Genomic DNA, 27,020 nt, shown 5'->3' on the forward strand with positions numbered 1-27,020 from the left:
CCACCGACCCTGGCTGGTTATTAAAACATTTGAAATATCCTCCCAGAAATAGCCATTGTCCTCATTTTGTGTGAATCATTACAAATGTCTCTTTTTGCATGTTACTTCCTTATGGTTTATTATGAAGACTTTCAGATATACAGAAAAGTTGAAAAGAATTTACTGTGAATAAGCCGGGCGCGGTGGCTCAAGCCTGTAATCCCAGCACTTTGGGAGGCCGAGACGGGCGGATCACGAGGTCAGGAGATCGAGACCATCCTGGCTAACACGGTGAAACCCCGTCTCTACTAAAAAATACAAAAAACTAGCCGGGCGCGGTGGCAGGCGCCTGTAGTCCCAACTACTCGGGAGGCTGAGGCAGGAGAATGGCGTGAACCCGGGAGGCGGAGCTTGCAGTGAGCTGAGATCCGGCCACTGCACTCCAGCCTGGGCGGCAGAGCGAGACTCCATCTCAAAAAAAAAAAAAAAAAAAAAAAAAGAATTTACTGTGAATACTCATATACCCACTCCCTAGAATTCACCATTATTTTTTATTATACTTGTTTTGTCACATATCTATTTGTCTGTCATTCTGGTATCATTCAATCCATCTTATTTTTTGATTCATTTCAAAATAAATGGAGATATCAGCCGGGCACAGTGGCTCACACCTGTAATCCCAGCACTTTGGGAGACCAAGGCAGGTGGATCACTTGATGTCAGGAGTTTGAGACCAGCCTGGCTAACATGGTGAAACCCCATCTTTACTAAAAATACAAAAATTAGCCAGGTGTGGTGGCTCATGCCTGTAATCCAAGCTACTCAGGAGCCTGAGGCAGGAGAATCGCTTGAACCCAGGAGGCAGAGGTTGCAGTGAGCCAAGATCACGCCATGGCACTCCAGCCTGGACAGCAAAGACTCTGTCTCAAAAAATTAAATAAATAAATATATATATACATACATACATACATACATATGTACATAAATAATAAATAAATAGAGATATCAATACATGTCACCCCAAGTACTTCAGCATGCATATCGTTAATGATTTTGGCATGTGTGCCGCTAAAATGTATAAATAGATGATAGCTTAATAGATAGGTAGATAGAACAACAGATAGATGGATAGTTACATTAATGATGACATCAAGAATTTTATTTAAAAAGAAATTAGAGTAATGGTAGATAAACTAAAGAATGACATGTGAAATACAAAACTACTAGTTTTTGAAGAAATAGAGGAAATGGGTAGGTGCGGGATACAGTTTCGGAGTCATCGGCCACTAGATGACATTGACAGTCATGAATCTGGATGAAGTCATCAAAGCAGTAAGCACAGTGGAAGAGAAAAGGTGCCTGAGCTCTGGACCCTGGGATAGTCCAACGTCAGAGGATGCAGAGAAGAAGAGTAAGTGAGATGAAGAAGGAGCAACCAGTGAGGTGGGAGGAAGATCTTAGAAAGCAAGCGAAGGAAACATATCAAAGAAGAGGGAGTGTCAATGTCAATTAAGATGAGGAGTGAAGTAATCCCAGCACTTTGAGAGGCCGAGGTGGGAGGATCACTTGAACCCAGGAGTTTGAGACCAGCCTGGACAACACAGTGAGACCCTGTCTCTACTAAAAATATACAAATAATAAATAGATGAGGCATAAGAATGAACCACTGGATTTAGAAATCAGGAGTCCATTTGATGGTTGATGACATACTAAGGACCATCTAGAGCAACCCGTCCAACCTGTGTCCATGGACCACATGCAGCTCAGACCAGCTTTGAATGTGGCCCAATACAAATTCATAAACTTTCTTAAAACATTATTTGTGATTTTCTTTTTTTTGTACCTTATTAGCCATTGTTAGTGTATTTTATGTGTGGCCCAAGATGATTCTTCTTCCAGTGTGGCTCAGGGAAGCCAAAAGATTGGACACCCCTGATTCCTGATTCTAGAGAAAAGGAAGTGTATTTATTTAAAAATTGTAATTGACAAATGTAAAATTGTATATATTAATGGTATAAAATGTGATGTTTTGATGTAGGTATACATTGTGAAATGATTGAATCAAGCAATTAACAGACCCATCACCTCACATACTCACCATTTTTTTGGGAAGAGAACATTTAAAATCTATCCTCTTGGCAGTTTTCAGGTATATAGTACGTTAACTGCAGTCACCGTCCTGTGCAGTAGATCTCCAGAACATATTCCAGGGAGGAAAGTGGGCCGAGCGCGGTGGCGCATGCCTGTCATCCCAGCACTTTGGGAGGCCGGGGTGGGAGGAGCACTTGCTCAGGAGTTTGAGACTAGCCTGGGCAACATGGTGAGACCCCATCTCTGCTAAAAATAAAACTAAAAAAATTAGCTGGGCGGTGGTGCATGCCCACAATCCCAGCTACTTGGGAGGCTGAGGTGGGAGGATCACTTGACCCTGGGAGGCAGAGGTTGTAGTGAGCTGAGGTTTCACCACTGTATTCCAGCCTGGGCAAGAGAGCCAGACCCTGTCTCAAAAAAAAAAAAAAAAAAAAAAAAAAAAAGGGAGGAAAGTCAACTTAAATCTTTTGAGGAGTATTGCTGTAAATAGAATAAGAAAATGGGACAATAGCTGGTGGGGAAATTTGTGTCAAGAGTTCTTTTTGTGTTTTGTTTTCTTTTTGAGATGGCGTCTTGCTCTGTCACCCAGGCTGGAGTAAAATGGTGCAGTCTTGGCTCTCTGCAACCTCTGCTTCCCAGGTTCAAGCAATTCTCCTGCCTCAGCCTCCCGAGTACCTGGGATTATAGGTGTGTGCCATGATGCCCGGCTAAGTTTTGTATTTTTAGTAGAGACAGGGTTTCACCATGTTGGCCAGGCTGCTCTTGAACCCCTGCCCTCATGTGATACTGCCTCCTTGGCTTCCCAAAGTGCTAGGATTTCAGGTGTGGGCCACCGTGCCAGGCCTTTGTTTTGTGTTAAAGGTAGGAAATAAGGCCTGTTTGGTGACAGGCATGATCTAGTAGAGAAGAAGAGAATGGTGATGTAGGGGTGAGGGCAGAATAACTGAATGATTTCCTTGCATGCTTAAGATGGGGTAGGCTCTAGTACATGGTGGCTTAAATTAGCTTTAGACAGGAGCATGGTTGGTGGCAGTAAATGGAGGGCAGAGAAGATGGGTGCAGGTGAGAATGTGTGTGTAGATGGTCTGAGGACATGCTCTGAGGTCATTAGCTGAGAGTGGTGATGGACGAGGAGGTCCTGAGTTTAAAGGTGTGAATTAGTCACCTGGGAAAGAAGGAGAATGAGTGAATTAGGGAAATAGAGTTTAAGAGTCTAAGGTCATTAAGGCCACACCTGAGATTCTTGGTCAGGATTCTAAAGACCATTGGTGTGATTTTGTGTTGTCTCCAGCTACATTCTCTGCAGACATGGAACAGGCAGAAAGTGGGGATTAACTAGGTTTATGGGTTGGAGTGAAGGGTCAAGGGAATCAAGTGTGTATGCAAAAAGAAGATGATCATGATTAAGGCCAGGCACGGTGGCTCATGCCTGTAATCCCAGCAGTTTGGGTGGCTGAGGCGGGAGGATCACTTGAACCCAGAAGTTTGAGACCAGCCTGGGCATCATAACGAGACCCCATCTCTACAAAAATTTTAAAATTAGTCAGGTGTGGTAGCAGGCACCTGTAGTCCCAGCTACTTGGGAGGTTCTGGTGGGAGGATTGCTTGAGTCCAGAGTTTGAGGTTACAGTATGCTGTGATTGTGCCACTGAACTCCAGCCTGGGCGAGAGAGCGAGACTCTGTAACAACAACAACAAAAAGAATTGTCCAGATTTTGTCAACTCTCTTTCTTTCCTTTCACTGCCTTTGGGGTAGGGTTAGGAGTTATGCCTCGGCTTTCTGTCCCACCAGGATCTTCTGAGATTTAACTTCCTTGCCCTGAATTTTTCAACCTTTCTATGAGCTGCTTTTAATTTTGTTTTTGTCTTAAAACACACACACATACACACAGACACACACACCGACAATCATTTTGTTTATTACATTAGGAAAGTGAGATTCTGATAGTGCTTCCTTCCCCTATCTTAACCCTGTAGTAATCAGAATATGTATTTTTTTTTTTTTTTTAAAAGTTCTTTCCAGATGATTGTTGCTGTCCAGCCGTGTTTGGAAACAATTGTGTTAGATGACACAGAATTGGGCCAGTGGAGAAAGCCATCAGAGCTCTCCTTTGGTTAATACCTCACTGTTCATTAATGCACCTGCTGGTATTTTTGTGTAATGTTGGGCAATAGCTTTTCTGCTGTAATTGAGAACACCTGTGTTTCCCTTTGGCTAGCCCATTGTCACTACGACTGAAATAGATGATCTGAATATTCTTCTCCTTTCTTGCCACTTCTCTCCCAGATGTGTGACAGTGTGGAAGAGGGGGTGGATGGAGACACTGTGAACATGTTTGTGGTTCATCCAACAACTCCTGCACAGTATTTCCACTTGCTTAGAAGACAAATGGTCCGGAACTTCAGAAAACCACTCATTGTTGCTTCGCCTAAGATGTTACTCAGGCTCCCAGTAAGTAGAAGAAGCTGGCGAATAAGCCTTCCTCCTTTTGTCATTTTTTGCACTCCATTTTTCTCTATTTTCCATATCTAATTATATTTACATTACAGAAACACCTTTTTAGTTTCAACTGACTTTGCTACCTTCATTTTTTTTGTTGTTTTTTGAGACACAGTCTCACTCTTGTTGCTCAGGCTGGAGTGCAATGGTGCAATCTCAGCCCATTGCAACCTCTGACTCCTGGGTTTAAGCAATTCTCCTGCCTCACCCTCCCAAGTGGCTGAGATTACAGGTGTGCACCACCACCCCCAGCTAATTTTTGTATTTTTAGTAGAGACGGGGTTTCGCCATGTTGGCCAGACAGGTCTCTAACTGTTGACCTCAGGTGATCTGCCCGCCTTGGCCTCCCAAAGTACTGGGATTACAGGCGTGAGCTACCACACCCGGCCTGCTTTCATTTTTTGAACAGCCTTTTAAGACTACCTGGAAAGATAGGTAGGTTTTCTGTCAATCATAATGAAGGACAGGGATAGCAGATGTTACACTAGTGTCCTCCTGAGCAGAAATAATATTTACACAAGCTTTTAGGCTATTAGGCGGGGCACCGTGGCTCAGGCCTATAATACCAGGACTTTGGGAGGCCTCAGCAAGAGGATCGCTTGAGCCCAGGAGTTTGAGAGCAGCCTGGGCAACATTGTAAGACCCCATCTCTAAAAAAAAAAAAAAAATTAGCTGGTTTGGTGGCTCACACCTGTGCTCTCAGCTACGCAGGAGGCTGAGATGGGAGCATCTCTTGAGCCCTGGATTTCAAGGCTGCAGTGAGGTAGGACCAGGCCACTACAGTCCAGCCTGGGCAACACAGCAAGACCTTGTCTGAAAAAGAAAAGAAAAAGTTTTAAAGCCCAAATGGTCTAAGCACTATTTTTGTTGATAGCAGCAATTTGGGAATTCAAAGTATTTTGTTGGAAATGAATGGTATTATTTATCATTCTTTTTTTTTTTCTTTTTGAGATGGAGTCTTGCTTGCACTGTTGCCCAGGCTAGAGTGCAGTGGTGTGAAATTCATCATTTCATCATTTAACACATACTTAGGTTTACCTATTTATGTGTTAAGTGTACATTATGTTTTTCAAATCACAAAAATATGCTAGTTTTCAAATGGAAATGTTCAAAATAATAAATACTACTAAGCATATATTTATCCTATCGGCTATAATTTTTTCAGGTTCATATAAGAGTTTTAATTAGAATTAGTATTAAATTTGTTGTTGTTGTTTTATTTTATTTTATTATTATTTTTTTGAGACGGAATCTCGCTCTGTTGCCCACCCAGGCTGGATTGCAGTGGCACTATTTCGGCTCACTGCAACCTCCAGCTCCCAGGTTCAAGCGATTCTCCTGCCTCAGCCTCCTGAGTAGCTGGGATTATAGGCACTCGCCACCACGCCCAGCTAATTTTTGTATTTTTAATAGAGATGGGGTTTCAATGTGTTGGACCAGGTGGTCTCGAACTGTTGGCCTCAGGTGATCCGCCTGCCTCGGCCTCCCAAAGTGCTGGGATTACAGGCATGAGCCACCGTGCCCGGCCGGGAGTATTAAAATTTTTACATTTATTTGGATATGACTGCTGAGGTGAAATAAGACATTTAGAATTCGGCTGTTCAAGAATATCTTGTGCTGTTCGCCAAGGTTCGAGAGTGTATATTTGGAATTGAGGGATACTAAAGAAAAACTGCAAGTCTTGCAATGTTGGTTGGTTCGTTGGTTGGTTTTTTGAGACAGAGTGTTGCTCTGTTGCCCAGGCTGGAGTGCAGAGTGTGATCTCCGCTCACTGCAAACTCTGCCTCCCAGGCTCAAGCAATTCTCCTGCCTCAGCCTCCCGAGTAGCTGGGATTACAGGCTTGCACCACCATGCTCAGTTAATTTTTGTATTTTTAGTAGAGTTTCACCATGGTGGCCAAGCTGTTCTCGAACTCCTTGCCTCAAGTGATCAGGCTGACTCGGCTTCCCAAAATGCTGGGATTATAGGTGTGAGCCACTATGCCTGGCCTCGTTGTTTTAAGCAGTTTTTAGCATTCAGAGGGAAGTAGGGAGGTACTCTTTCTGAGGGGTGATATTTTCACAGCCCTAAAATCAGTGCCTCCTTAAACTTTTTGCACTAGGTACATTACTTGACTCACCCCAGCCCGGCCCTGGGAGTCAGTATCTAGTCAATAGCCAGGAAATGGATTTCAGCCGTCTCACCAATAGCAGCTGTTCATTTCTAGTTCACTTATAGTGGTCTATTGGTTCTTTCTCACCCAGTGTTTCGTGAACAATCTTACATATTTTGAGGTGACCTCATCAGGTTGGAAGCATCACCGAACATTTAGGAAGAGTTAATGCAATGCCTTTAGCACCGTTTTTCTGGGGTGGGCTCTTTTTTTTCTTTTTCTTTTTGAGACAGAGTCTCACTTTGTCACCCAGGCTGGCATGTAGTGGCATAATCTTGGCTCGCTGCAACCTCTGCCTCCTGCGTTCAAGCAAGGCCTCAGCCTCTGGCATAGCTGGGACTACAGGTGTGCGCCACCACACCCAGCCTTTTTTTTTTTTTTTTTGAGATAGAGTTTTGCTCTGTCACCCAGGCTGAAGTGCAATGGCACGATCTCAGCTCACTGCAACCTCCGTTTCCTGGGTTCAAGCGATTCTCCTGCTTCAGCCTCCCAAGTAGCTGGGATTACAGGTGTGTGCCACCATACCTGGCTCATTTTTGTATTTTTAATAGAGACGAGGTTTCACCATGTGGGCCAGGCTGGTCTCAAACTCCTGGCTTCAAGTGATATGCCTGTCTTGGCCTCCCAAAGTGCTGGGATTACAGGTATGAGCCACCGCGTCCAGCCTGATTCTTTAAATTATATCGTGGCACCAGGTAAAAGGTAATCTTCTTTTAAATTTATTTTTCAATTTTTATTGTCATCCTTGTGCAGGGGCCATGCTAATCTTCTCCGCAGTGTTCTAATTTTAGTATACATGCTGCCAAAATGAGCATAAAAGGCAATCTTTTTATTTTTATTTTTTCTTGAGACGGAGTTTCTCATTATCCACGCTGTAGTTCAATGGTGTGACCTTGGCTCACTGCAACCTCTGGCTCCCAGGTTCAAGCAATTCTCCTGTCTCACCTTCCCAAGTAGCTGGGATTACAGGAACATACCACCACACCTGGCTAACTTTTATACTTTTAGTAGAGACAGGGTTTCACCATGTTGGCCAGGCTGGTCTTGAATTCCTGATGTCAGGAAATCTGTCTGCCTCTCCTTCCCAAAGTGCTGGGATTATAGGCATGAGCCACTGCACCTAGTCTTTTTCTTTTTTTTTTTTTTTTGAGACAAGGGCTGGCTCTGTCATCCAGGCTGGAGTGCAGTGGCGTGATCATGGCTTATTGCAACTTCTGCCTTCCAAGCTCAAGCCATCCTCCCACCTCGGCTTCCTGAGTAGCTGGGATTACAGACAGCCATCGTCATGCCTGGCTAATTTTTGTATTTTTGTAGAGATGGGATTTCACCATGTTGGCCAGGCTGGTCTCGAACTCCTGACCTCAGGTGATCTGCCCACCTTGGCTTCCCAAAGTGCTGGGATTACCATCATGAGCCACTGCATCTGGCCTGTTTTTGTTGTTGTTGTTGTTTTTTAAATAGAGGCAGGGCACCAGTGGGGATGGTGGAGTAGGGGGTGTGAAGGGAGTCTCACTGTGTTGCCCAGGCTGGTCTTGAACTCCTGGCCTCAAGTGTTCCTCCTGCCTTGGCCTCTCCAAGTGTTAGGATTCCAAAAGGCTATCTTATGTAACCTCAGAAAAAGTTTTACTCTGAAGTATAGAGAACTGATATTTTTTGGTAAGGTGTTGTATCTATTAGGACATGTGTTTCCTTGCAGTGCTAGGCTGGAACTTTGGCACTCATGTTTGGTAGCAACCCTTGTAAGTGGCAGCATCACTTCTTTCTGTTGCTTGCTGGATGTGTGGCCTCTTCTCCCTTGTAGGCAGCCGTGTCAACTCTTCAAGAAATGGCACCAGGTACAACATTTAACCCAGTCATTGGTGATTCATCTGTGGATCCAGAAAAGTAAGATCTGTGTCTCTGTTTTCATACTCTGCGGCAGAATTTCAATTAATATGAAAAGTAGTTCACATGAAGAGATGACAGGTGATGCAGATCTCCCCTCTCCTATTTTTATTTATTTATTTATGAGACTGAGTCTGGCTGTATCGCCCAGGCTGGAGTGTACTGGCATGATCTCGGCTCTCTGCAACCTCTGCCTCCCAGATTCAAGTGATTCTCCTGCCTCAGCTTCCCAAGTAGGTGGGATTACAGGCACCCACCACCACACCCTGCTAATTTTTGTATTTTTAGTAGAGATGGGATTTCACCATGTTGGCCAGGCCGGTCTCGAACTCCTGACCTCAGGTTATCCACCCACCTCAGCCTCCCAAAGTGCTGGGATTTACAGGTGTGAGCCACCATGCCTGGCCTCCCTATCCTAATATAACTCCTTTAAGTCAGTGGAGTAGGAGTTAAGTGTGGGTTGGAAAGTGGACTTTGGAGGCACGTGTTGCTGAAGAAGGATCTCTAGGAATAGCCTATGACTAAACCCAGCTGCAGAGACCCCCACCACCTTGTTCATGAGGCCTTTAAATCTGCAGTGTCTCCCCTTCTGACATCATTTTTTTTTTTTGAGATGGAGTCTTGCTCTGTTGCCCAGGCTGGAGCGCAGTGGCGCAATCTCAGCTCACTGCAAGCTCCACCTCCCGGGTTCACACCATTCTCCTCCCTCAGCCTCCCAGGTAGCTGGGACTACAGGTGTCCGCCACCACGCCTGGCTAATTTTTTTGTATTCTTAGTAGAGAAAGGGTTTCACCGTGTTAGCCAGGATGGTCTCAATCTCCTGACCTCGTGATCTGCCCACCTCAGCCTCCCAAAGTGCTGAGATTACAGGCGTGAGCCACTGCGCCTGGCCTCTTCTGACATAATTCTTACTTGGAAAAAATTTCCCCCCACCTGCTGTTCCTTTTCTGTCCAACAGGGTTAAGACCCTTGTGTTCTGCTCTGGCAAACATTACTACTCCCTGCTGAAGCAAAGGGAATCTCTCGGGCCCAAGAGGCATGACTTTGCCATCATCCGCGTAGAGGAACTCTGCCCCTTCCCATTGGATTCTTTACAGCAAGAGATGAGCAAATACAAACATGTTAAAGGTAAGGGGTTGTTTTCATTTGGGGTTTTGATGTTCAGATACCCGAAACCCATTTCAACTCTTTCAAATGAAAAGAGGTGGTGGGGATTATTAGAAAATTGAATCTCAGCCGGGTGCAGTGGCTCACACCTGTAATCCCATCACTTTGGCAGGCCAAGGCAGGCAGATCACTTGAGGTCAGGAGTTTGGGACCAGTCTGCCCAACATGGCAAAACCCTATTTTTACTAAAAATATAAAAATTAGCTGGGCGTGGTGGTGCCTGTAGTCCCAGCTACTTGGGTGGCTGAGGCAGGAGGATCGCTTGAGTCTGGGAGACTGAGGCTTCAGCGACCCCGGATTGTGCCACTGCACTCCAGCCTGACCTACAGAGTAAGACCCTGTCTCCAAAAACAAACAAAACAAAGGCCTGGCACAGTGGCTCATGCCTGTAATCCCAGCACTTTGGGAGGCCAAGGTGGGCAGATCACTTGAGGTCAGGAGTTCAAGACCAGTCTGGCCAACATGGAAAAGCCCCATCTCTACTAAAAATACATAAAATAGCCAGGCATGGTGGCAGGCGCCTGTAATCCTAGCTACTCCAGAGGCTGAGGCAGGAAAGTCTCTTGAACTCAGGAGGCGGAACATGCAGTGAGCCAAGACTGTGCCACTGCACTCTAGTCTGGGTGACAGAGTGAGACTCCATTTCAAAAAAACAAAACAAACAAACCCAAAGAAAACAATCCAATTTTTCAAAATGTGCAAAAACTTTGAGCAGGCACTTCTCCAAAGAACTGGATGGCAAATAAGCACTTTGAAAGATGCTCAATATTATTCATGTTAAAATAAATGAAAATTAATCCAAAATGAGGTATGGCCACACACCTCTTAGAAAGGTTAAAACTAAAACAGAACAACAGACTCATGCTATGAAGTGTTGATGAGGAGCAGAGCCACTGGAACCCACACTCGCTGCTCGTGGATGCAAGCTGGTGCTGCCACCTTGGAAAAAAGTATGTTTCTTACAAAGTTAAACACCGAGTTACCATATGCCCCAGCAGTCTTACTCATAGGTATTCACACAAGAGAAGTAAAAACACATTCACAGCCTAGGCATGGTAGCTCGTGTTTGTAGTCCTAGCACTTTGGGAGGTCGAGGCAGAAGGATCACTTGAGGCCAGGAGTTGGAGACCAGCTGAGCAATATAGCAAGACCCTGTCTCTACAAAAAATAAAATAAATTAGCTAGGCGTTGTAGCACATGCCTGTAGTTTTAGCCTACTCGAGAGGTTGAGATGGGAAGATTGCTTGAGCCCAGCAGTTCAAGTCTGCAGTAAGCCGTGATCGTACCACTGCACTCCAGCCTGGGTGACAGAGTGAGACCCACTCTCTCAAAAAATTGTTTTTAATTACAAAAGAAGAAATAGTCCAGGCATAGTGGCTTATGCCTGGGCCATCACTTCGGGAGGCCGAGGCAGGTGCATCACTTGAGCTCAGGAGTTCAAGACCAGCCTAGGCAACATGGCAAATCCTCTTTTCTAAAAATCAAATAGAAAAATTAGCCAGGTGTGCTGGCATGTGCCTGTAGTCCCAGCTATCTCGGACGCTGAGGTGGGAGGATCACTTGAGCCTGGGAAGTTGAGGCTGCAGTGAGCTGTGATTACGCCACTATACTCCAGACTGGGTGATAAAATGAGGCCCTGTCTCAAAAAATAATAAAAAACAGGTTTACAGAAACATCTGTGGGCAAGTGTTTATAGCAGCTTTATTCCTAATTGCCCCAAACTGGAAACAACCAAAATGTCCTTCAACCAGTGAATCAATAAACAATTAGTGGCACATCCATATAACGTGCTACTCAGCAATGGAAAGGAGTGAAACTTCGCCGTGCATAACAACATGGATCAATCACAAATGCTTATGACCGTTCCAGGAGCCCCAAGGCTGCGTGATTTCATTGATACGACATTATGGAAAAGAAACAACTGTAGTGATAGAGAAAAGATTGGTGATTTTCAACGGTGGGGGTGGGAGCTAGAGTCGACTACAAAAGGTCAGGATGAGGAAATTCTGGGGGTTGATAGAACTGTTCTGTATCATGATTGAGATGGTGGATACATGACTGTATTTGCCAGGAAAAAAGAGACAAGCAACACTATGCCATATTGGTAAAGCATATATTTAATTGAATTTGAATATATAGAGAAAAATCTCTCTAAATATATCTCTAGATAATCCCCTTCCTGTTTTGGTTTATGGATGCTCTGCAACTTACGAGGGGGCTACATCCCAATAAATGCATCGTAAGTTGAAAATACTGTTAAATTGAAAATGCAGGCCAGGCACAGTAGCTCACTCCTGTAATCCCAGCACTTTGGGAGGCCGAGGTGGGTGGATCACCTGAGGTTGGGAGTTTGAGACCAGGGTCACCAACATGGTGAAACCCCATCTCTACTAAAAATACAAAAATTAGCCGAGTGTGGTGGCGCATACCTGTAGTCCCAGCTGCTTGGGAGGCTGAGGCAGGAGAATTGCTTGAACCTGGGAGACAGAGGTTTCAGTGAGCTGAGATCGTGCCACTGCACTCCAGCCTGGATTCCAGACTCCGTGTCAAAAAAAAAAAAAAAAAAAGAACATGAAAATGTGGTACATATACACCAGGGAATACTATGCATCCTTAAAAAGGAATGAGATCATGTCTTTTGCAGGGACAGGGATGGAGTTGGAGGCCATTATCCTCAGCAAACTAACGCAGGATCAAAAAACCAAATACCGCGTGTTCTCCCTTATAAGCGGGAGCTGAATGATGAAAACACGTGGACACAAGGAAGGGAACAACACACAGTGGGGCCTGTCCGAGGGTCGCGGGGGAGGAAGGAGAGCATCAGGAAGAATAGCTAATGGATGCTGGGTTAATATCTAGGTGATGGGATGATCTGCGCAGCAAACCACCATGACACACATTTATCTGTATAACAAAACTGCACATCCTGCACATGTACCCCAGAACTTAAAATTAAAAAAAAAATGCATTGAATACACCTAACCTACAAAACACAGCTTAGCCTAGCCCACCTTAAACACACTCAGAGCGCTCACATTAGCTTACAGTTAGGCACAATCACTTAACACAAAATCGATTACATTTTATCATGAAGTGTTGAGTATCTCAAATAATTTATTGAATACTATACCAAAAGTGAAAAACACAATTGTTGTACGGGTACTTGAAGTACAGTTTTTCGTGAATGTGAATCCCTTTCACACCATTGTAAAGTTGAAAACAGCATCGTAGGTGGAATCATAGTAAATTGGGTACTGTGTGCATGTGTCTGTTTGAGGTGCTGAAATGAATTTCTTCTCTCATAGATCATATTTGGAGTCAGGAAGAACCTCAGAACATGGGTCCATGGTCGTTTGTTTCTCCAAGGTTTGAAAAGCAGCTGGCCTGCAAGGTAATCACATGTTTTCTCTGGTAGTGTCTTGTGTGCATGTTGTTTTTCTTTCTTTCTTTTTTTTTTTTTTGAGACGGAGTCTCGCTCTGTCTCGCAGGCTGGAGTGCAGTGGCGTGATCTTTGCTCACTGCAAACTCTACCTCCCAGGTTCATGCCATTCTCCCGCCTCAGCCCCCTCAGTAGCTGGGATTACAGGCACCTGCCATCATGCCCGGCTGATTTTTTTTTTTTTTTCATTTTTAGTAGAGACGGGGTTTCACCCTGTTAGCCAGGATGGTCTCAATCTCCTGACCTGATCCGCCCACCTCGGCCTCTCAAAATGCTGGAATTACAGGTGCAAGCCACCGCTCCTGGCCTACATGTTTCTTTTCTTCTCTTTTTTGCTTTGCTGCATAACATTTTGGTCATCAAAATATTAAAATCACGTTTAAAAAAGTGGTTATACTCGGCCTGGCGTGGTGGCCCATGCCTGTAATCCTAGCACTTTGGGAAGCCGAGGCGGGCGGATCATGAGGTCAGGAGATTGAGACCATCCTGACCAACATGGTGAAACCCCATCTCTAGTGAAAATACAAACATTAGCTGGGTGTGGTGGCCTGTAGTCCCAGGTTCTCAGGAGGCTGAGGCAGGGGAATCACTGGAACTTGGGAGGTCGAGGTTGCAGAGAGCCGAGATTCCAGCCTGGTAACAGAGGGAGACTCCGTCTCAAAAAAAAAAAAAGGGTAGTTATACTCAAAACAGTAAAAGCCCTTACCTTTCGGCTCCCTGTCCCACTACCCTCCTTAGCATGTCTTATCCAAGCCTTGGACAAGCCAGAGGACTAGCAGGCTTGTTTTATAGTGTGGGACTGGATATGCTCAATAACACTCATTCTAGGCCCATTGTGTTACTTCGTTCTCCCATTGCTGTAAATAAATACCTGAGGCTGGGCATGGTGGCTCACGCCTGTAATCTCAGCACTTTGTGAGGCCGAGGTGGGCTGATCACCTGAGATCAGGAGTTCGAGACCAGCCTAGCCAACATGGTAAAATCCCATCTCTACTAAAAATACAAAAATTAGCTGGGCGTGGTGATGCATGCCTGTAGTCCCAGCCACTCAGGAGGCTGAGGCAGGAGAATCTCTTGAACCCAGGAGGCAGAGGTTGCAGTGAGCCGAGATCATGCCACTGCACTCCAGCCTGAGCAACGAAGAGCAAAACTTCGTCTCAAAACAAACAAACAAACAAACAAACAAAAAAGAATAGCACAAATTCAAGAACTTGTCTTACCTTATCTTGCCTAGCATTCCATTAGTTGTTAGTGGTGACATATTTGCCACCAATCTATTTTTTTTTTTTTTGAGACAAAGTCTGGCTCTCTTGCTTAGGCTGGAGTGCAGTGGTGCAATCTCAGCTCACTGCAACCTCTGCTTCTGGAGTTCAAGTGATTCTCGTGCCTCAACCTCCCGAGTAGCTGGGATTACAGGCGCAGGCCACCACGCCTGGCAAATTTTTGTATTTTTAGTAGAGGCGAGGTTTTTTTCATGTTGGCCAGCTGGTCTCAAACTCCTGGCCTCAAGTGATACACCCACCTCGGCCTCCCAAAGCGCTGGGATTACAGGCATTGAGGCACGGAGCCCTGTCCCTCTAATCTCTTCTGTGTAACTCATTATTTGAAAGAGGTGATTTATGGTTAAACAAACTAAGAGAAATACATGCACCATCTTGTTGGAACTAAGCAGAGCTCTGAGCTCGTCAAAATGGCATTTTATTTATTCTCTGCTGCACTTACAGCTCCGTCTGGTGGGCCGGCCCCCTTTGCCAGTACCCGCTGTAGGAATTGGCACAGTTCACTTGTACCAGCATGAAGATATCCTCTCCAAGACCTTCGCTTAATGATGACTTTTGAAGAAACACTGTTTCTCTTTAAGAAAATGGCCATTAAGGCCAGGCATGGTGGCTCACGCCTGTAATCCCAGCACTTTGGGAGGCCAAGGCCGGTGGATCACCTGAGGTCAGGAGTTCAAGACCAGCCTGACCAACACGGTGAAACCCCGCCTGTACTAAAAATACAAAAAATAGCTGGGTGTGGTGGTGGGCACCTGTGATCCCAGCTTCTCGGGAGGCTGAGGCAGGAGAATCACTTGAACAAAAATTAGTTGGGGGTGGTGGCGCGTGCCTGTAGTCTCAGCTATTCCCTATTCCGGAGGCTGAGGCAGGGGAACTGCTTGAACCTGGGAGGCAGAGGTTGCAATGAGCTGAGATGGTGCCACTATACTCTAGCCTGGGCGACACAGCAAGACTCCATCTCAGAAAATCAAAGGAAAGTATGATAGTGTTATGGATTTTAGCTCTGAATGAGCTGGAAAACTAGGTAATTATCTAGATGATTTCAGACTTGACCCTAATTGACCACATGTGACCAGGAAACACTTCTGAGTTTACAGCTCCATGGAGATGACCTCAACACTGCCTCTTGATTTGTTTGATGCATGTCACTTCCATTAATTTCCCCCCTTTTTTTAAAGTCCTGTGGCAGTACTAATATTTTCATTTTATATAAATCTGTGGTGCTGCTTTCCAGCCACTGTATGAAGTGTCTCCCCAACACTAGCAAATCTAGGTCCTACTAAATACAAATCCCTGGGTGGATGATCTTCTAGTACTGTATTTTTAAATTAAGGAGTTTTAGTTATGATGAAATTGATTTGTAGTCTCTTTTGCCGTAAACTTGTTTTTCTTTGAATTGTTCTTACAGTGATATTTAACTATTTTTAACTGTCTTGGGTTTCTGATACAGGGATTTCAGCCCCTGGTTCATCAGTCTTGCCCCTACAAGTCCCTGGTACAGTATGTTTATTTGTGGTGCTTAAAGAACATTTCCTGGCCGGGCGCTGCAGCTCACGCCTGTAAACTCAGCACTTTGGGAGGCTGAGGTGGGTGGATCACCTGAAGTTGGGAGTTTGAGACCAGACAAAACATAGCGAAAAAATTAGCTGGGCATGGTGGTGCGTGCCTGTGATCCCAGCTACTTGGGAGGCTGAAGCAGGAGAATCGCTTGAACCCGGGAGGTGGAGGTTGCAGTGAGCTGAGATCCTGCCACTGCCCTTCAGCCTGGGCGACAGAGCAAGACTCGTTTCAAAAAATAAATAAATAAGAGAGAGAGAGAGAGACAAAAAAGAAAAGAAAAGAACACCTCTTTATTTGAGGGAACTTCCCAACACCAGGTGCTTGGGGATTTCTTACAGATCACCAACCAACTCCCTCACTGTGAAATTAAACCAAGTACTGGAAGCATAACTAAATAGCAAACCATGTCGCTTCCCCTGACTCAGTGCTGGGGGCCTCTACCGTCTACCGTTCTTGTGTCATGACGCTTTTTCTCTGAAGTGGTGTGGGAAGTACCAGGGGACTGGCAGAAACCCAGGCCTTCTCCACTTTTACCAGCAACTGATCATGTCTTTCAGAATCCAGTACGTATAGGCTGTTCTCGCCACAGTGGTAGATTTATGATTCACATCCGAAAGTGTGCCTTAGTTATTGATTTAACATTTCTCTAGTATTCATATCCCTTTTCTTCCCATATACCTCAGTGCATCCTTCCTGTGTCAAGTCTTATAAATCATGTAATTTAGCACCACTCATGTAAATCAGTAAAGTCACAAAGGTCTATTTAATGAAAACGATTACCAATGTTGTATTTTTTTAACAAGAAAAAAAATAAAAGCACATTGTCATTTTTTCCCCTCAGGGCTCCTGGATTTCTTGAATGAAAAGATTTCAAAAGTCTAAGCACAAAAATGAGATGGAAGATTAGATCTCTGTAAAAGGTTAGTTTAGGCTGGGCGTGGTGGCTCACACCTGTAATCACAGCACTGTGGGAGGCCAAGACGGGTGCATCACCTGAGGTCAGGTGTTCGAGACCAGCCTGGTCAACATGGCTAAACCCCATCTCTTACTAAAAATATAAAAATGAGCAGGGCATGGTGGCGCATGCCTGTAATCCCAGCTACTCCGGAGGCTGAGGCAGGAAAATCGCTTGATCCCGGGAGGTGGAAGTTGCAGTGAGCCGAGATCGTACCACTGCACTCCAGCCTGGGTGACAGAGAGGGACTCTGTCTCAAAAAAAAAAAAAAAAAAAGAAAAAGAAAAAGAAATTTGGAGAGCTCTAAACTAACCTTTTTTTTTTGAGACGGAGTCTCGCTTTGTCGCCCAGGCTGGAGTGGTGCGATCTCGGCTCGCTGCAACCTCTGCCTCCTGGGTTCAAAAGATTTTCCTGCCTCAGCCTCCTGAGTAGTTGGGACTACAGGCACATGCCACAGCTAGTTTTTTGTATTTTTAGTAGAGAAGGGGTTTCACCGTGTTAGCCAGGATGGCCTCCTTCTCCTGACATCATGATCCGCCCACCTCGGCCTCTCAAAGTGCTGGGATTACAAGCATGAGCCACGGTGACCGGTGGATCTCTCCAAATTTCTAATTTTACACCTCACAGCCTGTTCATGGTTTCTTTTTATGTCTTCTCTAACTCGAGCCATGAAATGTGTCTTCTGTTGTCTTGACCTCTCTACTCTCAATTGCTACTGCAACATGGATCAGCATTTTACAGTCCCTTGCAGGAAGGGACCATTTAAGGAATTCCAAATCAAATACTCATTACTTCCTTTCCTTTAAAAATTCAGTAGGCCAGGCACGGTGGCCCATGCTTGTAATTCCAGCACTTTGGGAGGCCAAGGTGGGCAGATCACGTAAGGTCAGGAGTTCAAGACCAGCCTGGCCAACCTGGTTTGAAAGCCTGTTTCTACTAAAAATGCAAAGATCAGCCGAGCGTTGTCATGCATGCTTGTAGTCCCAGCTACCTGAGAGGCTGAGGCAGGAAAATCACTTGAACTACTCAAGCATGGGCAACAGAGCAAGACTCCATCTCAAAAAAAAAAGTGTAAAAGGGATACTATTTTTATTCTCAACCAAGGAATTTTTAAAAAATAATAAAATTTCAAAGGTAATACAGTCAGACTAAAGATGTCTAAGCTTCAGAGTATTTTTCCCAAATAGCATGTGTGTGCAAGACATGGAAAAGCTAAGCAAAATAGTTCTTACTATTCTTACTAAAAAATATTTTTTTTTTACTAAGAATAATTTGCCATTTCAGACAAAACTAAAATTTTCCCATGGTTGCTACTGTTTCTACTTCTTGAATACCCAATTTACGGTTTGTTCCTCATTGAACATGAAAATGGCATAGATATAAATAACATATATAAATAAGACACAAGTATAAAATTACTAAGTTTTTCTTTTTTTCTTTGGAGACCAAATCTCGCTCTGTGGCCCAGGTTGGAGGACAGTGGCACAATCCCGGCTCACTGCAACCTCCGCCTTTCTAGATCAGGTAATTCTCTTGCATCAGGCTGCCTCGGCCTCCCAAAGTGCTGGGATTACAGGTATGAGCCACCATGCCTGGCCCTTTGACAAAATTGAAGAAATAAAAGGGTTACCCCCCCTCCAAAAAAAAAGATTACACTGGAAGTAAGTCACAGATTGAGGATCAAGACTTTTGAGGTTCCAAAAGCTTCACCTACATTTTTCTCATATGTATTTGGATATTAAAGAAAATAAGTTACATATATACAATGGAATATTATTCAGCCATTTAAAAAAAATAAAATCTTGTCATTTGTAGCAACATGGATGGAACTGGAGGTCATTATGTTATGTGAAATAAGTCAAGCACAGAAAGACAAAACTTGGATATTCTCACTCACGTGGGAACTTAAAAAGTAGATTTCGGCCAGGTGCAGTGGCTCACGCCTGTAATCCAGCCCTTTGGGAGGCCGAGGTGGGTGGATCACCTGAGGTCAGGAGTTCAAGACCAGCCTGGCCAAGATAGTGAAACCCTGTCTGTACTAAAAATACAAAAAAATTAGCCGGGCGTGGTGGTGGGTGCCTGTAAATCCCAGCTACTGGGGAGGCTGAGGCAGGAGAATCACTTGAACCCAGGAGGCAGAGGTTGCAGTGAGCCGAGATCTTGCCATTGCACTCCAGTCTGGGTGACAAGAGCAAGACTCCATCTCAAAAAACAAAACAAAACAAAACAAAAAAGGATCTCACGAAGATAGAGAGTAGATCGGTTGTTAGCAGAGGTTGAGAGGGGAAGGGGTAGGGGAATGAAGAGAAGTAGATTAACGAGTACAAATATATGGTTTGATAGAAGAAATAAGACCTACTGTTAGATGGATCGGTAGGTGACCACAGTTTACAATATCTATTATACATTTCAAAATAGCTAGAGGAGAATTCAAATGATTCTATTTTAAAGAAAAGAGAAATATTTAAGGTGATGGATATCCCAAATTCACTGTTTTGATATTTATAAATTATATGAATGTATTAAATTATCACATGCACCTTGAAAGTATGTACATCTAGTATTCATCAATTAAAAAACCCCAAAAGCTCTTACTCTGTAGAAAGAGTAATTCATTGTCATTGTATTTAAATCTGATAAAGTGCAATCTAAAGCAGACGCCTTTTCTCACTGCCAACTGCAATTTTATTTATTTATTTAGAGACAGGGTCTCCCTCTGTCCCCCAGGCTGGAGTGCAGTGGCATGATTATGGTTCACTGCAGCCTCGAATTCCTGGGCTCAAGTGTTCATCCCACCTCAGGCCCCCAAGTAGCTAGGACTAATGTGCCTGCCACTATGCCCTGCTAATTAAACAATTTTTTTTTTTTTTTCTTACAGAGACTAGGTCTCACTATATTGCCCAGGCTGGTCACAAACTCCTGGCCTCAAATGATTTTCCTGCCTTGACCTCCCAAAGTGCTGGAATTAACAGGCATGAGCCACCACACCCAGTCTAATTTTTAAAAATTGTCTAAGTCAGGCCAGTGGCACATGCCTGTAGTTCCAGTAACTCCAGAGGCTGAGGTGAAAAGATCCTTTGAACCAAGGACTTCGAGGCTGCAGTGAGCTATGATCTCACCACTGCACTCCAGCTTAGGCGACAGAGTGAGACCCCTACTGTGAAAAATAATAGTAGATAAAAAATTAAACAGGGTGCACAGTGGCTCACGCCTGTAATCCCAGCTCTTTGAGAGGCTGAGGAAGGCAGAGCGTTTGAACCGGGGAGGCATAGGTTGCAATGAGCCGGTACAGCGCCATTTCACCCCAGCCTGGGTGACAGAGGGAGACCCTGTCTCAAGAAAAAAAAAAAAAATTAAATTGATATAACTTTAGTGTCATATCCCTGTTTTCTTTGACTCATATGGGGATCCAGCTAGAATTGAACTGAACGCCAGAAATGACCTTTTAAGAGTAAAGTGGTATTTCATCGAGAAATACTTTATTGACATCTTCCCTATATTGCATTTTTATGGACCTTAGAAATACACAGAAGTAAAAGACAAAATGGGTTGCCCATTGTCCTCAATGGGCTAACAATGTATTTGAGAAGACAACGCATTTTATACATAGAGACATTTTCTTGTTGGATGCGCTAAAACAATGAAAGATCAAGGTAGAGTGAGAGTCTGGATGGATGTAGATTAGGTGGCACATTGCAGTTAAGGAAAAGCCCTGGGTGGCATGTAGTGGTAGAAAAAATGGTGGAAGGGGACAAGAGCAGTGGCTCATGCCTGAAATCCCAGCACTTTGGGAGGCTAAGGCAGGCAGATCACTTGAGGTTAGCAGTTCAAGACCAGCCTGGCCAACATGGTGAAACCCCGTCTCTACTAAAAATACAAACTTAGCCGGGCAAGGTGGCATGTGCCTGTAATCTCAGCTGCTCGGGAGGCTGAGGCAGGAGAATCACTTGAACCTCGGAGACAGAGGCTGCAGTGAGTTGAGACTGGCCACTGCACTCCAGCCCAGTGACAGAGCGAGACTCTGTCTCAAAGAGAAAAAAAAGAATGGTGGAAGGGTAATTCACAAAGTTTATCCAGAGTGTCAAAGCTCATTCCCAGGCTCTTACCTGAACCATGGAACTATCCCAGAAATAGCAGTAAAAAGAGGCACAGGATATTCTTCACCTTCTGTGATATTTTCAATTTAGTGCATCTTTCCCTGCCGCCTCCCTCTGTCCCCCACCCACTGCTGGAGTACCGTGGTGCGATTTCAGCTCACTACAACCTCTGCCTCCAGGGCTCAAGCCATCCTCCTGAGGCCTCCTGACAAGCTGGGACAACAGGCGTAAACCACCATGCCCGGCTGATTTTTGTTTTTTTACCTTTCACAGAGACGTGGTCTCACTGTGTTGCCCAGGCTGGAATTTAGTGCATCTTTATTGAAAGGATATTGCATTCATGAAATTAGCTCGTAATTTCGTGTCAAAACTGTACTTTAGTCAATCATTTTGCAGGCTATTGTACATAGTAGAAAAAGTAAGCACGCCCACTCCATCTAGAAGTTTACTGCATAGCAGGGGAGATTAGGCAAGTATAAAAATGACTAATACAAAGTAGAGTGAGGTAAGGATGAATTAACAGGATGGGAGATTATTACTGTGGCAGATTGGATTTTCCAGAAATTCCCACAGCAGTATTTTGAATCCCACATGTTCTTCCAGAATCTTGCCACAATCTCCCCTAGAGGAGGTGTCCCTAGGACTTGTGGCTGCCCCTACAAACACAATGCAGTAAAAGATGCTGGTTCAGTTCTGAGGACATCCCTTGGACGCTAGCTACCACATTGTGAGGAAGCCCGGGCCACTTGGAGAAGGCATCTGGAGGTGCTGGAGCTGACACCAGCACCCAATGCCAGACTGGGGAGTGAGGGAGCCACCTGATCATTCCAGTCCCCAGCCCTGGGGCTGTCCCAGCTGACCTCAAATACAGCAGAGACCCATGCAAGCTGGACCTAAATTGCATACCCCCTTGAAATATATAATTTATTTCATGGACATAGATCTGAACATTAGAACAGATTCTTGAGGCCAGTTGTGGTGGTCCATGCCTGTAATCCCAGCACTTTGGGAGGCTGAGACAGCCAGATTGCTTGAGCTCAGGAGTTCGAGACCAGCATGGGCAACATAGCAAGACTCCATCTCTACAAAAAATACAAAGATCAGCTGAGTTTGATGGCGCAGACCTGCTGGTCCCAGCTACTCTGGAGGCTGAGGTGGGAAGGTCGCTTGAGACTGGGAGTTCGACGCAGCAGTGAGCTATGATTGTGTCACTGCACTCCATTCCAACCTGAGCCACAGAGCAAGACCAGCTCTTAAAAAAAAAAAAAAAAAAAAAAGAAAAAAAGAGAACAGTGGCTTCAGGAAAATTGTTCCACGGTAGGAGGCATACGATCCTGATCTCTGTGTTTTGGAGAAGATGGAGGGGCCTAGCTTACGTCGAGACAGAGGAGTTCGTAACTGTTAACTACACACAACGACGTGTCAAAAAGTTTTACAAACTTCCAAGAGATAACGATAAGAAGGAAGCGCCCCGATGCGGTGGCTCATGCCTGTAATCCCAGCACTTTGGGGAGGCCGATAGGGGCGGATCACGAGGTCAGGAGATCGAGACCATCCTGGCTAACACGGTGAAACTTCGTCTCTACTAAGAATACAAACAAATTATCCGGGCGTGGTGGCAGGGCTGTAGTCCCAGCTACTCGGGAGGCTGAGGCAGGAGAATGGTGTGAACCCGGGAGGCGGAGCTTGCAGTGAGCCGAGATCGCACCACTGCACTCCAGCCTGGGCGACAGAGCGAGACTACCGTCTCAAAAAAAAAAAAAAAAAAAAAAAAAAAAAGGAGGCAAAATAAGATTGGTTCGGTCCTGTCAGCGATCAGCGGCTCAGCCCAAGGTCTCGGGGCCAGAACCGTGTTCCCCGCGCTACTCGGGCAGCGCCGGGATCGCGGCCTCCCCGAAGGGTGCCCAGGAGGCCTGAGTCGGCCGTGGCGCGCGAGGAAACGGCGGCTTCTCCACACTGAGCAGGGAAAGCCTATAGGCAACGAAGAACCCGGTAGCCTCAGCTTCTGCGCAGCTCCCACGCCACGCGACTGCCCGCCCCAGCCCTGCCCCCAGGCCAGCCAACCGTGCCTCTCGGGGCGCCCGTGGTCACCATGGCAACGCAGCGGACGTCGTCCAACGGCCGGCCTGGGGGCGGGGCTGGGCCGGGCGGGCGCGCGGGTCACGTGGCGGGGGCGGAGCCTGCGCGGGGTTGGGCGGAGCCTGCGCGGGGCTGGCAGGATCGCGTTGGGAGCCGGTACCGAGGCCCGAGCCGCGGGAGCCGAGCGAAGGCAGCGCCGAGGCCGCAGTTCCCCCTTGGGCCTCCCCAGCAGCAGCCATGGGCAGTGAGTAGCGGCGGCTGGAGCGGGGCTCTGGCCGGGAACGCAGGCCCCGCCTGGGCTGCGGGCGGTGAGGCCGGCGCTCGCTCGGAGTCGTGCGGACCGGGGATGCGCGGGCCGCTCCGGGCCGCTGCGGAAGGGCACGGGCCGGGGGCCTCTGCCTAGGCTCTCCTAGACGTGCGAGGCCTTGCCCGGCGGGTACCGGGACCCGGAGGCCCGGGGTTTGCGTTCGATAGAGGTCGAGGATGGCGCTGGGAGGCCATTGGTTTTGGGGGCGGGGAGTTAGGGCACCGGGTGAACCTGGACCACTTTTTAATTTTTCAGGAGTTAAAGAAATCCCGTATTTTTATTCCCTCGTCATCCTTCCTTGGCATGTTACGTTGGATAAAGCTCCCCTAACTCGTTTAATTTTTAAAAAAGTGATGCATGGCGTGTGTTTTAGGGAGGAAAGGAGTGCGTTGGTAACAGCGTTTTCCTTAAACTGTTCATTCTTTAGCGCTTACTGAAAACTGTAAGGTTGTATAAGCTTTAGGGACGAGGCCTTATGTTATAGGAATGTTTTTCAGGGCCCTCCCCCTAACACTCAACCCCACATATGTGCGCGCAACTACTTGCATAGCCCCGAAGATGTTCGTTGGATGAATGGGCCGTGCATATCCAAGCAGGGCACCCACTGGCCAACTAGTGGACATTTGGGGGAAATTAGAAAGGAGTAGGAGAGACCCTTGGTAAAATTCTGCATCACAAGGATAGACGGGGCAGCCAAAAGCTTTGCTTGAACATGAGTACCCCTTTCAGATGATCATGAAGTGTCAAGAAATCTGAGTGGCTTGGATTGAGGTGAGGAGGAAAACGGATGGAGAGGTTCTAGGAAGTCTCCTGATGTGATTGATACTTGTTTTGCGTTAGCGATGAATGCTTTCATAATTCAGATTTACTTTCCAGAAAGTCCAAAATATTAGGTTGCTGCAAAAGTAATTGCGGTTTTCAATTACTTTTCAGAAACCCCAGTTACTTTAGCACCAACCTAATAGTACTTGGGTAATAAACATCTGCCCATGACAATTAGTGAATCCTTCTGTCAAACTTCAGTGACTGGTGGGGCGCAGAGGCTCACGCCTGTAATCCCAGCACTTTGGGAGGCCAAAGAGGGCGGCTCACCGGAGGTCAAAAGTTCGAGACCAGCCTGGCCAACATGATGAAACCCCGTCTCTACTAAATATAAAAATTAGCCTGGTGTGGTGGTGGGCGCCTGTAATCTCAGCTCCTCAGGAAGCTGAGGCACGAGAATCCCTTGAACCCAGGAGGCAGAGGTTGCAGTGAGCTGAGATCCTGCCACTGCACTTCAAGCCTGGGCGATAGAGCGAAACTCCATCTTGAAACAAATAAACATACATCAGTGACTGCCCATCATTTGTAGAGGCTTTTAAAAATATATATAATAGGCCGGGCACGGTGGCTCAAGCCTGTAATCCCAGCACTTTGGGAGGCTGAGACGGGCGGATCACGAGGTCAGGAGATCGAGACCATCCTGGCTAACACAGTGAAACCCTGTCTCTACTAAAAATACAAAAAACTAGCTGGGCGAGGTGGTGGGCGCCTGTAGTCCCAGCTACTCGGGAGGCTGAGGCAGGAGAATGGCGTAAAACAGGGAGGCGGAGCTTGCAGTGAGCTGAGATCCGGCCACTGCACTCCAGCCTGGGCGACAGAGCGAGACTCCGTCTCAAAAAAAAAAAAAAAAAAAAAAAAAAATATATATATATATATATATATATATATATAAAATAAAATCAACTTTAGGCAACTGCAGAAATGTAATCACTCATGTCAGCTTTAAGAGTTTTGGAATGTTAGTATACAGAAGCCAGTGTCTGTAGGGGAAGAAGAGCCGCAGAGCCTAATACCTACCTGCGGCTTGTCTTTCTCCACATTGCAGACCCTTTGGCAAAGGACAGAAGCTTGAGAGATTGTCATATTCACCCTTCAGGTCTCTGGCAGGACTTGACTTAAGCCACGCCAGAAGACAGTGTCTATCCTTAAAGAACCTTGATTTATCTTACCTTTATATACTACAAGACTAGTCTGGGAAAACAGTACTTTCTGATGAAATGTAATTGTAAATTCTCTGGGTTATTTTACATAAGCAGGTATTTTGATATTACCTGGGAGAGTAACCAGGCAATGAAATGTGGTCTGATGAAATGAAGCAGAGATTACATACTTTTTTTTTCTTTTTTTTTGAGACGGAGTCTCGCTCTGTCATCCAGGCTGGAGTGCAGTGGCTGGAGCTCGGCTTACTGCAAGCTCCGCCTCCTGGGTTCACGCCATTCTCCTGCCTCAGTCTCCTGAGTAGCTGGGACTACAGGCACCCGCCACCACACCCCATTAATTTGTTTTTTGTATTTTTAGTAGAGACGGGGTTTCACGTGTTAGCCAGGATGGTCTCGATCTCCTGACCTTGTGATCTGCCCACCTTGGCCTCCCAGAGTGCTAGGATTACAGGTGTGAGCCACCGTGCCTGGCCTACATACTTTAAAAAGTTAACTATAGGGGCCGGGTGCCGTGGCTCACGCCTGTAATCCCAGCACTTTGGGAGGCCGAGATGGGTGGATCACGAGGTCAGGGGTTCGAGACCAGCCTGACCAAAGTGGTGAAACCCTGTCTCTACTAAAATACAAAAATTAGCCAGGCATGGTGCTGCGCACCTATATTCCCAGCTACTCAGGAGGCTGAGGTAGGAGAACTGCTTGAACGCAGGGGGGCAGAGCTTGCAGTGAGCCGAGATGGCACCACTGCACTCCAGCCTGGGCGACAGAGGGAGAATCCGTCTCAAAAACGAAACAAAGCAAAACAAAAACAGCTAACTATAGGGGCCAGGTGCCATGGTTCATGCCTGTAATCCCAGCACTTTGGGAGGCTGAGATGGGAGGATCACTTGATGTTAGGAGTTTGAGACAAGCCTGGCCACCATGGTGAAATCCCATCTCTAGTAAAAATACAAAAATTAGCCAGGTGTGGTGACACGCGCCTGTAATCCCAGCTACTTGGGAGGCTGAGGCAGGAGAATCACTTGAACCTGGGAGGCGGAGATTGCACTGAGCCGAGATCGTGCCACTGAACTTCAGCCTGGGCAACACAGAGAGACACTGTCTCAAAAAAAAAAAAAGTTGACTATAGGAGGTGATTGCATGATTTTTTTGTCACCTACGCATTTCGGCATCTTTCAGTTGTTTAAGCCAGTTCTCTGCAGAAGAGCCCATTTCCTGTTGTACTTCCTGAGTGCAGAAGGCACCCTCCTGTCTTCCTCCTCTGATACCTGCTTTCTTCTATCATGCATTGTCTCATGGGTACCACGGTAGGGTACATTTGCTCCCTTTTTGACGTCATGATGCCCTTTGAACAGCCCCTTTTCTCTGTATATAAAATGATTGGATACAAGTGTGAGGAAGTAAAGTTCTGGAAAAAGACTGCTTGGATTGCTTTGCTTCTACTGACTAGCCATCAAACCATTTGGACTTTTTTGTCCCTTGAATGATATCTCTTCCTTTACGTATCATTTGAAGTGGAGAACAGTATGATGATTTAATTTGAGGCTGTA

At 45.8% G+C, this 27,020-nt stretch overlaps 2 protein-coding genes and 1 non-coding gene across 11 annotated transcripts in view; 2 read left to right on the forward strand and 1 right to left on the reverse strand.

Annotated features, from left to right (window-relative positions):
* DHTKD1 (dehydrogenase E1 and transketolase domain containing 1) overlaps positions 1 to 16,891 on the forward strand; it is a 55,304-nt gene extending 38,413 nt beyond the window's left edge. For 4 of the 7 annotated variants that reach the window (XR_012417466.1, XR_012417468.1, XM_005564629.5 and 1 more), the window contains 5 exons: positions 4,358 to 4,522; positions 8,525 to 8,607; positions 9,566 to 9,735; positions 13,080 to 13,165; positions 14,938 to 16,891. Coding sequence is in view for 4 of the 7 variants with exons in the window: in XM_005564629.5 (XP_005564686.3) it covers positions 4,358 to 4,522; positions 8,525 to 8,607; positions 9,566 to 9,735; positions 13,080 to 13,165; positions 14,938 to 15,039 (606 nt within the window). In the remaining 3 variants the exon portion in view is untranslated. The remainder of the gene's footprint in view (positions 1 to 4,357; positions 4,523 to 8,524; positions 8,608 to 9,565; positions 9,736 to 13,079; positions 13,166 to 14,937) is intronic. The other 3 variants (XR_012417467.1, XM_045399542.3, XM_074001017.1) reach the window with 1 other exon arrangement.
* LOC123566949 (U6 spliceosomal RNA) lies at positions 7,437 to 7,538 on the reverse strand. The gene has a single exon (XR_006689665.1). It is a non-coding gene; the product is annotated as a U6 spliceosomal RNA (small nuclear RNA).
* An 8-nt stretch (positions 16,892 to 16,899) lies between the features above and the next one.
* Positions 16,900 to 27,020, forward strand: part of SEC61A2 (SEC61 translocon subunit alpha 2) — a 46,065-nt gene continuing 35,944 nt past the window's right edge. Inside the window, exon 1 of one of the 3 annotated variants that reach the window (XM_074001018.1) lies at positions 16,900 to 16,973. Coding sequence is in view for 1 of the 3 variants with exons in the window: in XM_005564628.4 (XP_005564685.1) it covers positions 23,422 to 23,428 (7 nt within the window). In the remaining 2 variants the exon portion in view is untranslated. Of the gene's footprint in view, positions 16,974 to 23,291; positions 23,429 to 24,118; positions 24,263 to 27,020 lie in introns of those variants that run through there. The other 2 variants (XM_005564628.4, XM_065520275.2) reach the window with 2 other exon arrangements.

The sequence above is a fragment of the Macaca fascicularis genome, chromosome 9, assembly GCF_037993035.2.
Source record: "Macaca fascicularis isolate 582-1 chromosome 9, T2T-MFA8v1.1".
NCBI classification, from domain to species: Eukaryota; Metazoa; Chordata; class Mammalia; order Primates; family Cercopithecidae; genus Macaca; species Macaca fascicularis.